General features: G+C 49.6%; 6 protein-coding genes and 1 pseudogene across 7 annotated transcripts; 4 read left to right on the plus strand and 3 right to left on the minus strand.

Annotated features, from left to right (window-relative positions):
• Window positions 1–242: 242 nt before the first annotated feature.
• On the plus strand, window positions 243–2,239 carry LACBIDRAFT_236602 (uncharacterized protein; the record flags this gene model as incomplete). The annotated part of the gene is made up of 10 exons (XM_001883021.1): window positions 243–349; window positions 458–664; window positions 719–867; window positions 921–933; window positions 991–1,108; window positions 1,163–1,282; window positions 1,395–1,635; window positions 1,685–1,766; window positions 1,819–2,097; window positions 2,155–2,239. Coding segments are annotated over 10 exons (1,401 nt in total), but the record flags the coding sequence as incomplete, so codon positions are not given.
• Window positions 2,240–2,482: 243 nt separating this feature from the next.
• On the plus strand, window positions 2,483–6,725 carry LACBIDRAFT_300423 (uncharacterized protein; the record flags this gene model as incomplete). The annotated part of the gene is made up of 12 exons (XM_001883022.1): window positions 2,483–2,533; window positions 2,588–2,860; window positions 2,914–3,234; window positions 3,285–3,462; window positions 3,513–3,983; window positions 4,033–4,088; window positions 4,137–4,235; window positions 4,284–4,408; window positions 4,470–6,108; window positions 6,161–6,364; window positions 6,416–6,553; window positions 6,606–6,725. 12 exons carry the CDS (start codon window positions 2,483–2,485, stop codon window positions 6,723–6,725), a joined length of 3,675 nt encoding a protein of 1,224 aa, XP_001883057.1.
• Window positions 6,726–7,547: 822 nt separating this feature from the next.
• LACBIDRAFT_329003 (uncharacterized protein) lies at window positions 7,548–8,546 on the minus strand (the record flags this gene model as incomplete). Its single annotated transcript, XM_001883140.1, has 1 exon — window positions 7,548–8,546. One exon carries the CDS (start codon window positions 8,544–8,546, stop codon window positions 7,548–7,550), a length of 999 nt encoding a protein of 332 aa, XP_001883175.1.
• A 545-nt stretch (window positions 8,547–9,091) lies between these two features.
• LACBIDRAFT_294700 (uncharacterized protein) lies at window positions 9,092–10,337 on the minus strand (the record flags this gene model as incomplete). Its single annotated transcript, XM_001883141.1, has 3 exons — window positions 9,092–9,375; window positions 9,425–9,994; window positions 10,134–10,337. 3 exons carry the CDS (start codon window positions 10,335–10,337, stop codon window positions 9,208–9,210), a joined length of 942 nt encoding a protein of 313 aa, XP_001883176.1. The 3' UTR covers window positions 9,092–9,207.
• A 107-nt stretch (window positions 10,338–10,444) lies between these two features.
• Window positions 10,445–10,819, plus strand: LACBIDRAFT_300426 (uncharacterized protein; the record flags this gene model as incomplete). The annotated part of the gene is made up of 2 exons (XM_001883023.1): window positions 10,445–10,559; window positions 10,617–10,819. The coding sequence occupies 2 exons, from the start codon at window positions 10,445–10,447 to the stop codon at window positions 10,817–10,819; spliced, it is 318 nt and encodes a 105-aa protein (XP_001883058.1).
• A 34-nt stretch (window positions 10,820–10,853) lies between these two features.
• Window positions 10,854–11,042, plus strand: LACBIDRAFT_251323 (annotated as a pseudogene; the record flags this gene model as incomplete). Its single annotated transcript has 1 exon — window positions 10,854–11,042. A coding segment is annotated over one exon (189 nt), but the record flags the coding sequence as incomplete, so codon positions are not given.
• Window positions 11,043–11,233: 191 nt separating this feature from the next.
• On the minus strand, window positions 11,234–11,968 carry LACBIDRAFT_329005 (uncharacterized protein; the record flags this gene model as incomplete). The annotated part of the gene is made up of 1 exon (XM_001883142.1): window positions 11,234–11,968. The coding sequence occupies one exon, from the start codon at window positions 11,966–11,968 to the stop codon at window positions 11,234–11,236; it is 735 nt and encodes a 244-aa protein (XP_001883177.1).
• Between the last annotated feature and the right edge of the window lie 828 nt (window positions 11,969–12,796).

Here is a 12,796-nt window from a genome sequence, read left to right on the forward strand (position 1 = left end):
GCTCGCTTTCTCTCTCTTCCTCTTCCTTTTCTCCATCGTACGGAGGCGGAAGGCACAGAGAAAGGCCAATCCCCGTGGTCTTCCGTACCCTCCTGGTCCAAAACCTCTTCCGGTGCTAGGAAACCTGTTTGACTTCGTCCGCGAGAACGAGAGCCAAGCATACCTCCGCCTTGCACATAAATACGGTACCGCCCCCCATAAACCTCCCTTGCACCAATGAAGTATCTACGTGTCTAGGTGATCTTGTTTTCCTCACCGTACTTGGAAAGAATGTACTCTTCGTGAACTCCTTCAAAACGGCGAACGACCTCTTCGAGAAACGCTCTTCAAACTACTCCGACCGCGCTGAGTCTCAAATGGTTAATCTGTGAGTCCAACGTGCTCTATCAAATGTTTGCTGACGATGATCAGGATGGGTTGGGATTGGAGCTTTGGTCATATGCGTTACGGTTCGTAGATCAACACTGGGCACTCTTGGAATCGCAATCTCATCCGCCGGATTTTTCTCTTCAGGGGACCGCTGGAGAACTCACCGCAAAATGTTCCACCAACATTTCCAACAATCCGTTGCTCACACTCACTGGCCGGTCCAAAGACGTGAAGTCCACGCACTTCTTCGGCGACTCCTCAATTCACCACAAAACCTTATAAATCATCTACGTCAGTGAGTGAACCTGCTATGCGTCCTTACGAGAAGGTATCTCTAACCAATACATAGTAATTCTGCTGCTTTTATTATGGGCGTCGTCTATGGTATAACCGTCGCTCCGGAAAACGACCGTTACATAACGATCGCGGAAAAGGCCCTTGAAGGAATGTCAAAGGCGGCGAACCCGGGCGAATTCCTTGTTGACATCATTCCCATTCGTGCGATTCATTCTTCTAGCTGGAGGGTGTTACTAAAGCTTTTTTTCGATCAGTGAGGTACATTCCGTGCGTGGCGTGCATTATCAAATATATCCGGACAACTTACATATTTCTGCCCTGCAGCGAATGGGTTCCGGGGGCGGGTTTCCAACGAAAGGCCCGTGAGTGGCGGGAAGCTGTGATGGAAATGAAGGATGCGCCATACGCTGCTGTCCAGACTGCTTTGGTATATCTCCACCTCGTAATCAGCTCATGTAATTCCCGCGCCTGATAATACCACTAGAAAACAGGCAAGGCCACTCCGTCGTTTGTGACGAAAATGATCTCTGAGTTGGAGACTCAACAAAACTCAGAGAGCCGGCTTGAGATTCTCAAAGGGTGTGCGGGGCTCGCATACGCAGGTAACGTCGGTGTTGTCGTTATTTGACCGTTTTCGTTGAAGTCACCTTCTCAGCTGGAGCGGAAAGCGTGCGGCCTAAAACTCCTGCGTTCTTGAAGCCCTTGGCTGACCAATGTCTTCCGTCTAGACCGTCTCCATGCTTTCCTCTTTTATTCTGGCTATTGTCACCCACCCTGAAGTGCAGGTTAAAGGACAACGCGAAATCGATAGCGTTGTTGGTCAGCAACGACTTCCAGACTTCAACGACCGACCTTTTTTGCCCTATATCACTGCCATTGTCAAGGAAGTTTTAAGGCATGTATTTTTTCTCTATCATCCTTTGTGTCCGGCTTATGCCTTCTCCAGGTGGAGTCCGGTTGCTCCGCTCGGTTCGTCTCCGTTTATATGTACTGTTGAATCTCATCTGGGGATTTTCAGGCCTTCCTCACATGGTCACCCAAGATGACGAGTACAATGGATATTTTATTCCTTCGGGCACATTGGTAGTCGGAAATACATGGTAGGCACATCCTATACCAAGTCTTGTACAAATAATTTGACCGGTGACTCAGGGCAATTCTTCATGACCCAAAAACATTTCCTGAACCAATGCGCTTCAATCCTGATCGTTTCATGGACACAGGCATCGACGGACAACAATTCTCTCCCATGGACCCCCTCTCCTCGGCATTTGGATACGGACGCCGGATTTGTCCTGGACGCTATATGGCCGAAGCCCAAGTCTGGCTCTCCGTTGCGTGCATGCTTAGCGTCTTTCACATTGGTCCCGGAGTTGAGAGAACGGGCAGCCCGATCAAGACCACTCCAGCCTTTTCCTCAGGTTTGATTTGGTACGTGCTCTATGGTCGTTTGGCCCAGGAAATGGAAATAAAAAATGCGGATTGTAGTCACCCACTTCCTTTTGATTTTTCGATCACGCCGAGGGGGGATTATGTCAAGACTTTATTGGAAGAGAGCAAACCTGAACATTAGATTTTTTACTAGACGACCATGTAAATCTTGTCCCCTCATGGGATTTTCTCCTCTTGTGCTGGGTATCTTATTCTGTACCATATATTACGCGTAATGTCTTACTCCGTTATCTACTTGTATCGAGGACCAGCGGAGGTACGCTTGACCCCTTAGAATACATCAGACTTGATCGGTGGCTGTGCCATTTTTTGCTTGACTTCAACACTCGATAAGAGTGCCCCACTACCTCCTACCGTACAGGGAATGACGCAGAATCTCAAGAGAAAGAGGGAAAACCAATTGGCGTCTCGAAAGGTGCATCTTTATTGCATATTTTTGCCGCAGTTGAACTGAAATGTGACTTACAAGACGCGGAAAGTCGAGGAGGAGCCCGACGATGAAACTGCCTTAGACGTCGAAGAACATGGCGGGAACTCGGGCGCAGAAGATGGGCTTTCAGATTACGGGGACATGATAGAAGACGATGCCGAGGCAGAGTGGGGAGGGGTTACGGGAGGCCAGGCGGACGTTGGGGAGGAGCATCGCCCAGGTACCAAACCAAAGAAACCACCAACTGGCGAGGAGTTACGAGCGATAAAAGACGCAGCGGATTTGTTTAGGTCCGGCTCTTTCAAACTGCAGGTAAGTCCTTCTTCGATATCCCTGCTTACTGTCGGTCGTCTGACTCGACTCAGATCGACGCATTATTGCCCAATATTCGCCCCAAAGCGTCCAGAATACCCCCGCTGGATCGCATCCTTCTCTCTCTTCACACATTCTTAATGGGAATACCCTCGGTCTCGCCCCAGCATCCCCTTGAAGCAGCACGAAAGCTTTTAAAGAAAGGTGTTGCAGTGCCTTACTCGCTACCTCTGCCCACAGAGGACACAAACTGGAAGGTCGCGTTCGACAGCCCAAGCGATATCACACTAGCTGGGAGTTGGGCGAATAAAGTCAGCGTTAAACTAAAGGATGGATTGAAGTTTGGTGTCGACCTTGCGGTGGAGATGCCGAACGTGAGCATGTTCTCTCAGTTGCGATCAAAACTCACGACTTTTTTTTCTAGAGTCTTTTCCAAGAAAAGGACTATCTTAATGGGCGATTCTTCCACAAGCGATCATTCTATCTCGCAACAATTGCCGCAGCGATCCAGAACCCCAAGTCAGGCTTCAATGTGGAGGTTTACTATGAATCTTTGCTTGAGGATGTACGTCTGACGAAGTTGGTCCTCATTCCAAAATCCGGTATGTCACTAGCTCTTGATCGCGAGGCGCTTTGCTCACAGGACTTGCAGACGGTCCCCATACTGATTTCACAAAGCTCAATGCTCAAGTAAACATCATCCCCGTTCTATCGCCCTCATCTCCAATTCCCCTCCACCGGCTATCCCCCTCGCACTCAAATATCCGCATAAGCGCAAACGAAGATGCCAAGCCACCAACACCCCTGTACAACAACGCCCTTCTCCGCTCATTTACACCAAAATCGCATCTGCTGACCACTTACTCGTTGAAGGAGGAAAGCCCGGCTTTCGCAGACGCGTTAACGTTGCTTCGAATATGGGCCAACCAACGCGGTTTCAGCGAGGGTTCAAGGTTCTGTGTTCGAGGGTTCGAGGGTTCTGGCCCTTTCTGGGTGGGCCTCTTAGCGTTGCTTATGAAAGGGGAAGAACCGCGCGCTTCAGACTCAAAATACACGAAGAGAAGACCGTTGGGGAAGGGTTTAAGTTCCTACCAGTTGTTCAAGGCTGCGTTGGACTGCCTAGGTATGTTGCTTGAAGCTATTGGCGGGCGCCCTCTCACAATTCACCACAGCCAAACATCCCTTCGGCAAATCACCTCTCTTCGTAAAGGCCAAAGATGGGCATCGGGTACGTTCACAATACTGTGACCCAACCCTAATCTAACCAGATGCTCAGTTCCCACCAGAGGAGTACGAAGGCCATGAAGCTGTGCTGGTCGACTCGGGCTCATTCGTTAACTTGCTTTCTGGAGTACCGCTGGGCTCCGTCAAACTGGTGAGCGGACTCGAGTCCTGAGGTTATATATAGCTGACGATGACCCAGCTTCAATACGAAGCATCCAAAACTCTGGAGATCTTGAATGAGACGACGATAACGGGAGATCCTTTCACAGAAGTTTTCCTCAAGGACAATCGCGATTTGTCAACCAGATTTGATGTTGTTCTTCGGTATGTTAATCTATTTGCATATATTCATGTATGACTAGGCTGAACGAGGACACACATACAGCGTCGATCTTTCGTCTGCTAAGCCTCGCTCTTCGTCTATCCAAACTACGCTCGACTCGGGATCGACTTCTACGGCTCTGATGTCATCACTTGGCTCTTTGGTCAGTCGAGGTCTCGGAGATCGCGTCCAAGCTGCCGCAATCCTTCACCCTTCCCCTGCAGCGCGATCAGTATCTCAAGCCCACCCCTTGGTACCCGATGTTATCGTCATCGGTCTTGTCCTTGATCCTCAAAACGCATTCCGCCTCGTTGATCACGGTCCTGCAGCTGACGACGAAGACCAGGTTGCCCTCAACGACTTCCGGGAGCTCTGGGGAGGCAAGTCCGAGCTTCGTCGATTCAAGGACGGGAGGATAATTGAAAGTGTTGTTTGGGAGGTCAAAACAGCCGACGAACGCGCTCACGTCCCAGCAATGATTGTTCAACACATTCTTAAGCGCCATTTTGGCCTCGAGGAAGACGCGGTTCAAAGCTGGCAGTCCTCTTTTGACTCAGTTCTCCGACTCCCCGAATCCATTTCAAGCAAGTACCTTGCTTCGGGTGTTTCAACCGGTTTCAAAGGCGCTATGACGGCGTTTGACAACTTGGTGAAGGCGATCAAGGCCTTGGATGACGAGCTCCCATTAACCCTCTCCACTGTCAGCCCCACGTCAGAACTTTTGCGGTATACCAGCGTTTTCAGTCCTGTCCCCCTACCAGCATCCTTGGCAACGTCAATGCCACCCTATACTCGCTATCTCACTCCCATCGATATCGTTCTCGAATTCGAGAAGTCATCCAAGTGGCCTGACGACCTCCGAGCAATTCAAAAGATCAAGCTTGCGTTCTTCGAGCGGCTCGCGTCGGTCCTGATGGAATCCGTGTCTGGCCTGAAGGCGAACGTAGTGATTGGTGCTGGCATGCAGGAGTCCGATATTATCGATAAAGCGTACCTGGAGATCGTTACTTCGGAAGGCTGGGCCTTTTCTGCGCGGATATGGCACGACCGGGAAGCAACGCTTCTCGATCGCATCATCGATGACAAGCAAAAAGTCATGCCGCATATCGCGACGACGAAAGAGGTGAAGAAGGGGAAAGACTATTCTGAGGGTCTTCTGGCCAAGGAGCTGTACATCAGACGCTTCATTCACGCTCCCCACCATCATCGAGCCATTGCAGCTCTTTGCCATAGGTTTACAGCGTTCTCCGGTACCGTTCGTCTTGTCAAGAGATGGCTCGCATCGCACTGGCTGCTACAAGGCCACATCACCGAGGAAGCTGTTGAGATCATCTGTGCACACTTCTTCGTCGGGGACGGACGCAAGCTCGCGATCGATGCTGACGCTGAGCAAGCTGCGTCGCATCTGGTCCCGAGTAGTAAAGAACGTGGCTTTGCAACTGTTGTCCAGTTCCTAGCTGAGTGGAAATGGGAAGATGGCTTGTTCGTTCATTTGTACGGGCCCAAGTCGCCGGAATCATCCAAGCCCACAGCTAAAGGCCCAACTGAGGGTGTGTGGTCGATATCAACGGAGGTTGACAGCGATGGGCGGATGTGGACGTCCCATGGGCCCGACATGGTGGTTGCTTTCCGAGTCCGAGCTTTGGCGAAGGCAACCTGGGACTACTTGCAAGGGTTGGAACAGGGTCAATTGAATGTCCAGGTGCGAACTCTTTTGAAGGTATCCCGCTTCGTTGGCTGACGATTTTTCATAGTCAATGTTCATTCACCCTACAGATGATTATGATTTCATCGTCCAGTTAGATCCCATGGCGCTGGCACGGTATCACCACAACGTCGCTGCCGATCATAGCTTCCTCAGTAAACAAGGGAAATACGCTAATCAGCAGCAATGGGAAGTCAACGCCGACGTCTTGCCCGGCTTTGACCCAGCTCGGTTCCTGTTCTCAGACCTGCAGGTATGTCTTTTCCCTCTCCCGACGTTCTTCTCGTTGAGTAGTGTTTCATAGCGAATCTATGCGGACACTTTCAAAATATTCTTTGACCCATACGGCGGTGATCGATTCGGAGGCGTCTGGGACCCTACCTTGAGGCAACCCAGACCGTTTAGAGTTCTCGGCGGGTTTTCAAGCATTCCATTTGCAAAGGTATGTTTTCCTTATGTGGTTACGAACGCGAAACTTACATTACATGATACAGGAAAGCGATAAAGCGAAGGAGAAAGGTTTGGTTACGCTAAACGAGGAAGCAATTCTTGGTGAGATCGAGAGACTGGGGACGGGTCTCATCAAACGCATCACAGTCCAGTCGAAAAGCTGATACAAGATTGAAACATATATGAGTCTTTGTATGGTTGCTTCTGATATTACCAAATTTTGAATAGACTTTTCCTTAGCCTGGGCCTGCTCACCCTTATATATGGTATTGAATGGTCTTGCATCTGAATAAAAGAGTGAAGTTCTTTTCAACAGTGGCGACAAGGTTGGGGAAGAGGTTAAGCCCGCAGTGGCAATGAAGTTGAGATTGAGGTGGATGTGTTGAACGTTTCAACTTGTTACTTGACCGATCATACAAATCAGGGAAGAGACAGGCAGTGGATAATTGACTATGGAAAAAAATAAAAATTGAACCAAAGACTTATGATATCACGGTAAGGATTTTCGGCCAATTTTCGACCAATTTTTACTTTAATTTTTGTTCAATTTTACCGCCAACTTCAATAGGGGGAGACAATGGTGGAATGCAGGCACAGCAATATTGAAATTATTGGGAAAAGGTTGTGGTGGCATAGAAACTTCAGTATGATAATAATATTTTGTGTGTGACAGGTGTACAGGAGGACCTGTTGGATTTCCTGTTGTTATCTACTATGTATCCATGTAATTTGCATTATAACCAAATCATTGTCAAGTGCATAGAAGTTTCATGGGTAATAAATACTAGTATTGCATATACTTCTGGAGTACGACTGGAGTAGGAAAAGTAACAGTTACTAAGAAACAGGTTTTAGTAATAGCATCTAGGAGTCTCTAGTGATTTATAGAGCTCCTAGCCCATCTAGCCTATTGTTGTCTTGCTGAAGCCTCTGGTGATAGGAGGTTATTGAAACGTCGTTAGATAGGGCCACTGCAATTCATAACTTCAGGCGCGAGAATCGAGGTAGATTCTGTTAGCCAAATTCCTGGCCTCCTCATCGTCCATCTCGCCATAAGACCTCAATGCTTGATAAATCGATTTTGCGAAAACTTTAGCCTTGAAGTGGAAAGGTTTGGCAAGCCTGTTGACATTATTCAATAGAAACCTGCGATGCCAAGATGCCCCCCCGCCCGTGGGTGGTAGCCAAGGCGTCTCAGGACAATGATCCAAAATCAGCTTCTCAACCTTTTCCCTTGACTCCTCGAATTCCTTCGCGAGCAGGTTGCGCTTGCCCTTAGTCGCAGTGATGCAAGCGGCACCACAAAACCTCATCCCCTCTTCAGAAAATGCCGCCTCGTTCCTCTTCCACCACTCATCCATATCATCCTCATGCTCTAAACCAGTAATAACGAGGACAATTGGGACCTTCTTCTCGCAAAAAATCTCGTAGAACATCTCGTAGTTCTTTCGGGCGGAATTCTTGAGACGTGGGCCTCGCACAACGTATACGAGAAGGCTGACCCCATCGTCTAGTCCACGCATCAGCCGATAAAGTCCTTCGATTGCTTGAGGGGCGGACACCGTTCCCGCGGCCCCCTCATTGAGTCCGACTGTATCGAAAATGTCAAGGCGGCAGCCCCCGATATCCTTCACGTAGCGTTCATGTCGAAAAGTCACGCCCTTGGCATCGCCGTTGACCGCAGCAACACGTCCACCGGGAAGCATGTTAATAATGGAGCTTTTCCCCACTCCGGTCTCGCCAAAGATGATGACATTGCCAGCCGCTGTTTTCCTGCGGTCGTGAAAAATATATATCAAGATCGAGGCCTGAGGAATCGAAAATGGGATCCCACGAACTTTACACTGGTCATGGAAACTGTTCGGATGTGTTAGGATTCCTGGGGAAATGACGCAGAAAGCAGGAGTGAGACGAGGAATCTTGACACAACCTAACAAGCTTTTAAAGCCTGTTTCATATGTATGAACGCATCGCGTGCTGTCCATGCTGATTGCACTTGTTCTTCCTAGGCAAATCGGACCCCGGCAGCTTCTCCGTGTTTAGGGACGCCCTTGATTATGAACCCTTCGAGCGCTTTTTAACTCTTTGTCCATGTAGTGAAGGGAAAATATGATCGAACTGCAGAGTTACTGCTCGATTTGTCAATACTTTCTCAGGCTTTGACTGACGCAGAAAAGATTCGTCAGGCGCCTATATGGGCGTATCATATTGTTGACTTTGGTGTCCATATATATTATATCTCCCCTGGTATAGATTACACTGTTCTGCGGTACCAGAGTTTGAATTTGCGCCATCTTCAAATGAGGCTTCTTCACGTCGCGTGTTGGTCGCGTGAGTACGGTTGTTTGGAGCATGTCAGTTACTACTTACTCGTTTTAATAACGTCTTCTGTTTGATTGACGCAGACAAGCCCAGTCATGCCCCAGCACGATGCTTGTGTAGCCGACGACGAACGCGTAGATTCGATGTACACCTCGATTTGGTGTGTATATATATCACGTACATAGCAGTAACTTAATAGGAAGGTTACGGATTGAGCCATATCGATGTGTGTGGAATTGAACTGGCCCTTCTGGCTGTAGGAACAAAGTTGCGACAACTAACTAGCCTGACATATAACGTTAATTACCACCACACACCACCACGCTAGCGGGAAGCTTCGACGGCCACAACGACAACGATAATAAAAATACAGACAGCGGCGAGGAGAACGATGTAACGCCAACGGTAGAGCCAATGGTAGTGCCAACGGTGGAGCCAACGGTGGATGGGATGAGTTGCGATAGCAGCGGTTTCCTGGTACCTCTGCGACTCCTTGGGACAATGTTGACATGAGGAAAGCAAGAACAATGTAAGAACTTACCGCTCTCTGTCCGTCTTTCAAGCAGTGTTTGGTTATCAGGTCTCTCACAGCGACCGCCGACTCTTCGTACTGGCTAGCAAATATGGACCCTTTGCCTCGCACTGTCGTCACGCAAGCATGGCCATTGAATGACATGCGATACCCATCAAAGATCGCCTCGTTTTTCGTCCACCAGGACTCCATGGGATCCTCGTGCTCAAGGCCTGTAATTACGATAACCACCGGAACCCCCTTTAGCCTCTGCGAAACATGCTGATAGATAGCAACGGCGTCTTCCGTGATTCTTCCCCGTAGGCAAAAGACCAGTAAACTCACACCGTCCCGCAAGCTATCAACGAGCTTGGTGACAGGATCAGGGCGAAGTCCTGCAACGCCAGGGGTGTCGTAGATGTCGTAGTCCAATCCGCCGATTTCCATTGGATAGGCCGCGCAAGAGCGTGTTCCACTGACTTCTGAGATCGGTGCAACGGTACTGCCAGCAATCATGTTGATGATCGACGTTTTCCCACTGCCAGCTTCACCAACCAGTATTACGTTGCGTGCTGGCCGGGTAATAGAGGTGGATGTGTCCTTGACGAATAATCAACATTGAGTAAAGGAATAACCCTGATAAGGAGAGAGATATTCACCATTGGAAAATGAAGACCAGCTCGTTAAGGAAGAGAACGGAGGATTACTTCAAGGCATGACTGGGAATACTTATACGTACTGCGCACGTGTTGATGTCACTTCCAACAAGGACCAACGGCAAAGTCCGGTGAAGCTCTTTGTTTTGTTTATGTACTGTTTGTTTTCCACCCTCCATATCCAGAAGGTACCTTTCGCACATCGCCTCTCTTCTGGGTTCTTCGGAGCCAAATGGACGAGGTGTTAGAGTTGGCATATCGGTGCCTGCCATTCCAGGCTGCCGCATTGTGTGACTTGTAGCACCCAGGTCCGCCGCTGCTGGTTGTTTAATCTTATAGTCATCTAACTGGTGAGTGTGCCCATGACCCAGTCGTCATTGCCCCGTTCGCTGACATGCCGCATCCATCCCAGGTACCACGGTGCGCCCAGGACATCAAACGAGTGACAGCGCCCATGTCGCGTACATGCTATGAGCGCTGGGAATCGGAAACTCGGAAACACCCCAACGGTGAGTGCCCCATGACCCCGTTACCGCCGCCCCCCTTCGCTAACACCTCGTTTGCAGACCACGAACCACGGTGCACACAGGACACTAAACGAGAGTCGACGGCGCTAGGCCCTTTCGATCAACAGCCCAAAAAGGTAAGTACCCCACCCCATCGCCGTCGGCCCCCTTCAACGGACGACGACGAGCGCCCACTCCACCTAGGGACAACGACGACCCGCACCACCGACGACCTCCCACGAATAACGAGCACCTACGGATAACGACGACCCCCACCACGGACAATGACAACGACGACCCCCCGAACGCAAGATATCCGTCTGGATTGGAGGGTCGATTCTAGCCTCTCATAGCACGTTCCAGAGCATATGATGCTCCAAACAGGAATACGACAAGTCAGGTCCTGGCGCCGTTCACCGCAGTATGTGTCTTTCACCCATGTTCATCGCACCCACCCACGAACGACAAGCGCCAACGGATGACTGACGACGCAATGCGACGTGACGACATTACGCGGCGTACAATTTACTAGCTAATGACTACGAAGTAAAGGCTGAGTGGAGCATGACGAGTGTGTGCACAATACAAGTATAATACAGAATACATGAAGCCTGTTAAACGGTAGAATGTGGTGTGAATACGTAGCAAGGAAGGGAAAGGAGGTCATTGAAACGTCGTTAGGTAGTGGTGTCACGGGAGAATACCCAGCCGAGGTAGATTTTGTTAGCCAGTTCCCTGGCCTGCGCATCGTCAATCCCGCATGACCTCAATGCTTGATAAATTGATGTTGCGAAAACTTGAACTTTGAGGTGGAAGATTTTGGCAAGCACGTTGCGATTTTTCACCACAAACCTGCCAAACCAAGATGCCCCCTTGCCCGCGGGTGGTAGCCAGGGCATCTCAGTACAATGATTCAAAATCAACTTCTCGACCTTTACCCTCGAGTCCTCGAATTCTTCCTCGAACGAGTCGCGCTTGCCCTTAGTCGCAGTGATGCAAGCGGTACCGGAAAACCTCATCCCCTCTTCACAAAATGCCGCCTCGTTTCTCTTCCACCACCCGTCCATATCATCCTCATTCTCTAAACCAGTAATAACGAGGACAATTGGGACCTTCTTCTCGCAAAAAATCTCGTAGAACATCTCGTAGTTCTTTCGGGCGGAGTTCTTGAGACGCGGGCCTCGCACAACGTATACGAGAAGGCTGACTCCATTGTCTAGCCCACGCATCAGCCGATAAAGTCCTTCGATTGCTTTAGGAGCGGACACCGTTCCTGCAGCTCCCTCATTGAGTCCGACTGTATCGAAAATGTTAAGGAGGCAGCCCCCGATATCCTTCACGTAGCGTTCATGTCGAAAAGTCACTCCCTTGGCATCGCCGTTGACTGCAGCCTCATCTCCACCGGGAAGCATGTTAACGATGGAGCTTTTCCCCACCCCGGTCTCCCCAAAGATGATGACATTGCGAGCCGCTGTTGTCCTGCGGTGGTGAAAATATATATCAAGATCGAGGCCTGAGGAATCGAAAATACGATCACACGAACTCTACACTGGCCATGGAAACTGTTCGGATGTGTTAGATTGCTGGGGAGATGGCGCAGAAAGCAGAGTGAGACCAGGAATCTTGACACAGTACAACTTGAGCCCAAAGAGCTTTCAAAGCCCGTTTCGTATTTATGAACGCGTCGCCTGCCTCCATGCTGTTTGCACGCAAATCGGACCCCGGCAACTTCCCCGTGTTTATGGACACCCCTCGATCATGAACGAGCGCTTCTTATGTGAACTCTTTGAGCACGGAGTGACGTCACGGAAAATATGATCGAACAGTTTACTTTTCAACATCTTCCAAGTTTTGAATGACACAGAAAAGGTTTGTCAGGCGCCTATAGTATGGGCGTATCATTGACCCGACCAAGATAGGAATCTAGGTAGACCTACTACAGTAGGATGAAAGCGCCGTGTATCAGCCGTGCCATTTTCAAGGAGCCTCAGGCTTCTGTGGATAGACGACCAAGTTTCATCTTACTTTGCTTGTGCCATGAGTTGGCCATGAGGCTTCCAGCCGGGACTCAGTACTCAGCGCTCAGCGCTCATCCCTGATCTGACCAAGATCTGACACATGTTATGCTCAACGTAAGTTATTCCCTCCGTCTAGCGCTTATCACTGCTTATCATTGGTAATGGACTCTGTTTTGGGCAAATGTGTTGGGCGCCATTCATTTTAGGTTCTCCTCGGGTCAT

The sequence above is a fragment of the Laccaria bicolor genome, genomic scaffold (genome assembly GCF_000143565.1).
Source record: "Laccaria bicolor S238N-H82 LACBIscaffold_19 genomic scaffold, whole genome shotgun sequence".
In the NCBI taxonomy this organism is placed as follows: Eukaryota; Fungi; Basidiomycota; class Agaricomycetes; order Agaricales; family Hydnangiaceae; genus Laccaria; species Laccaria bicolor.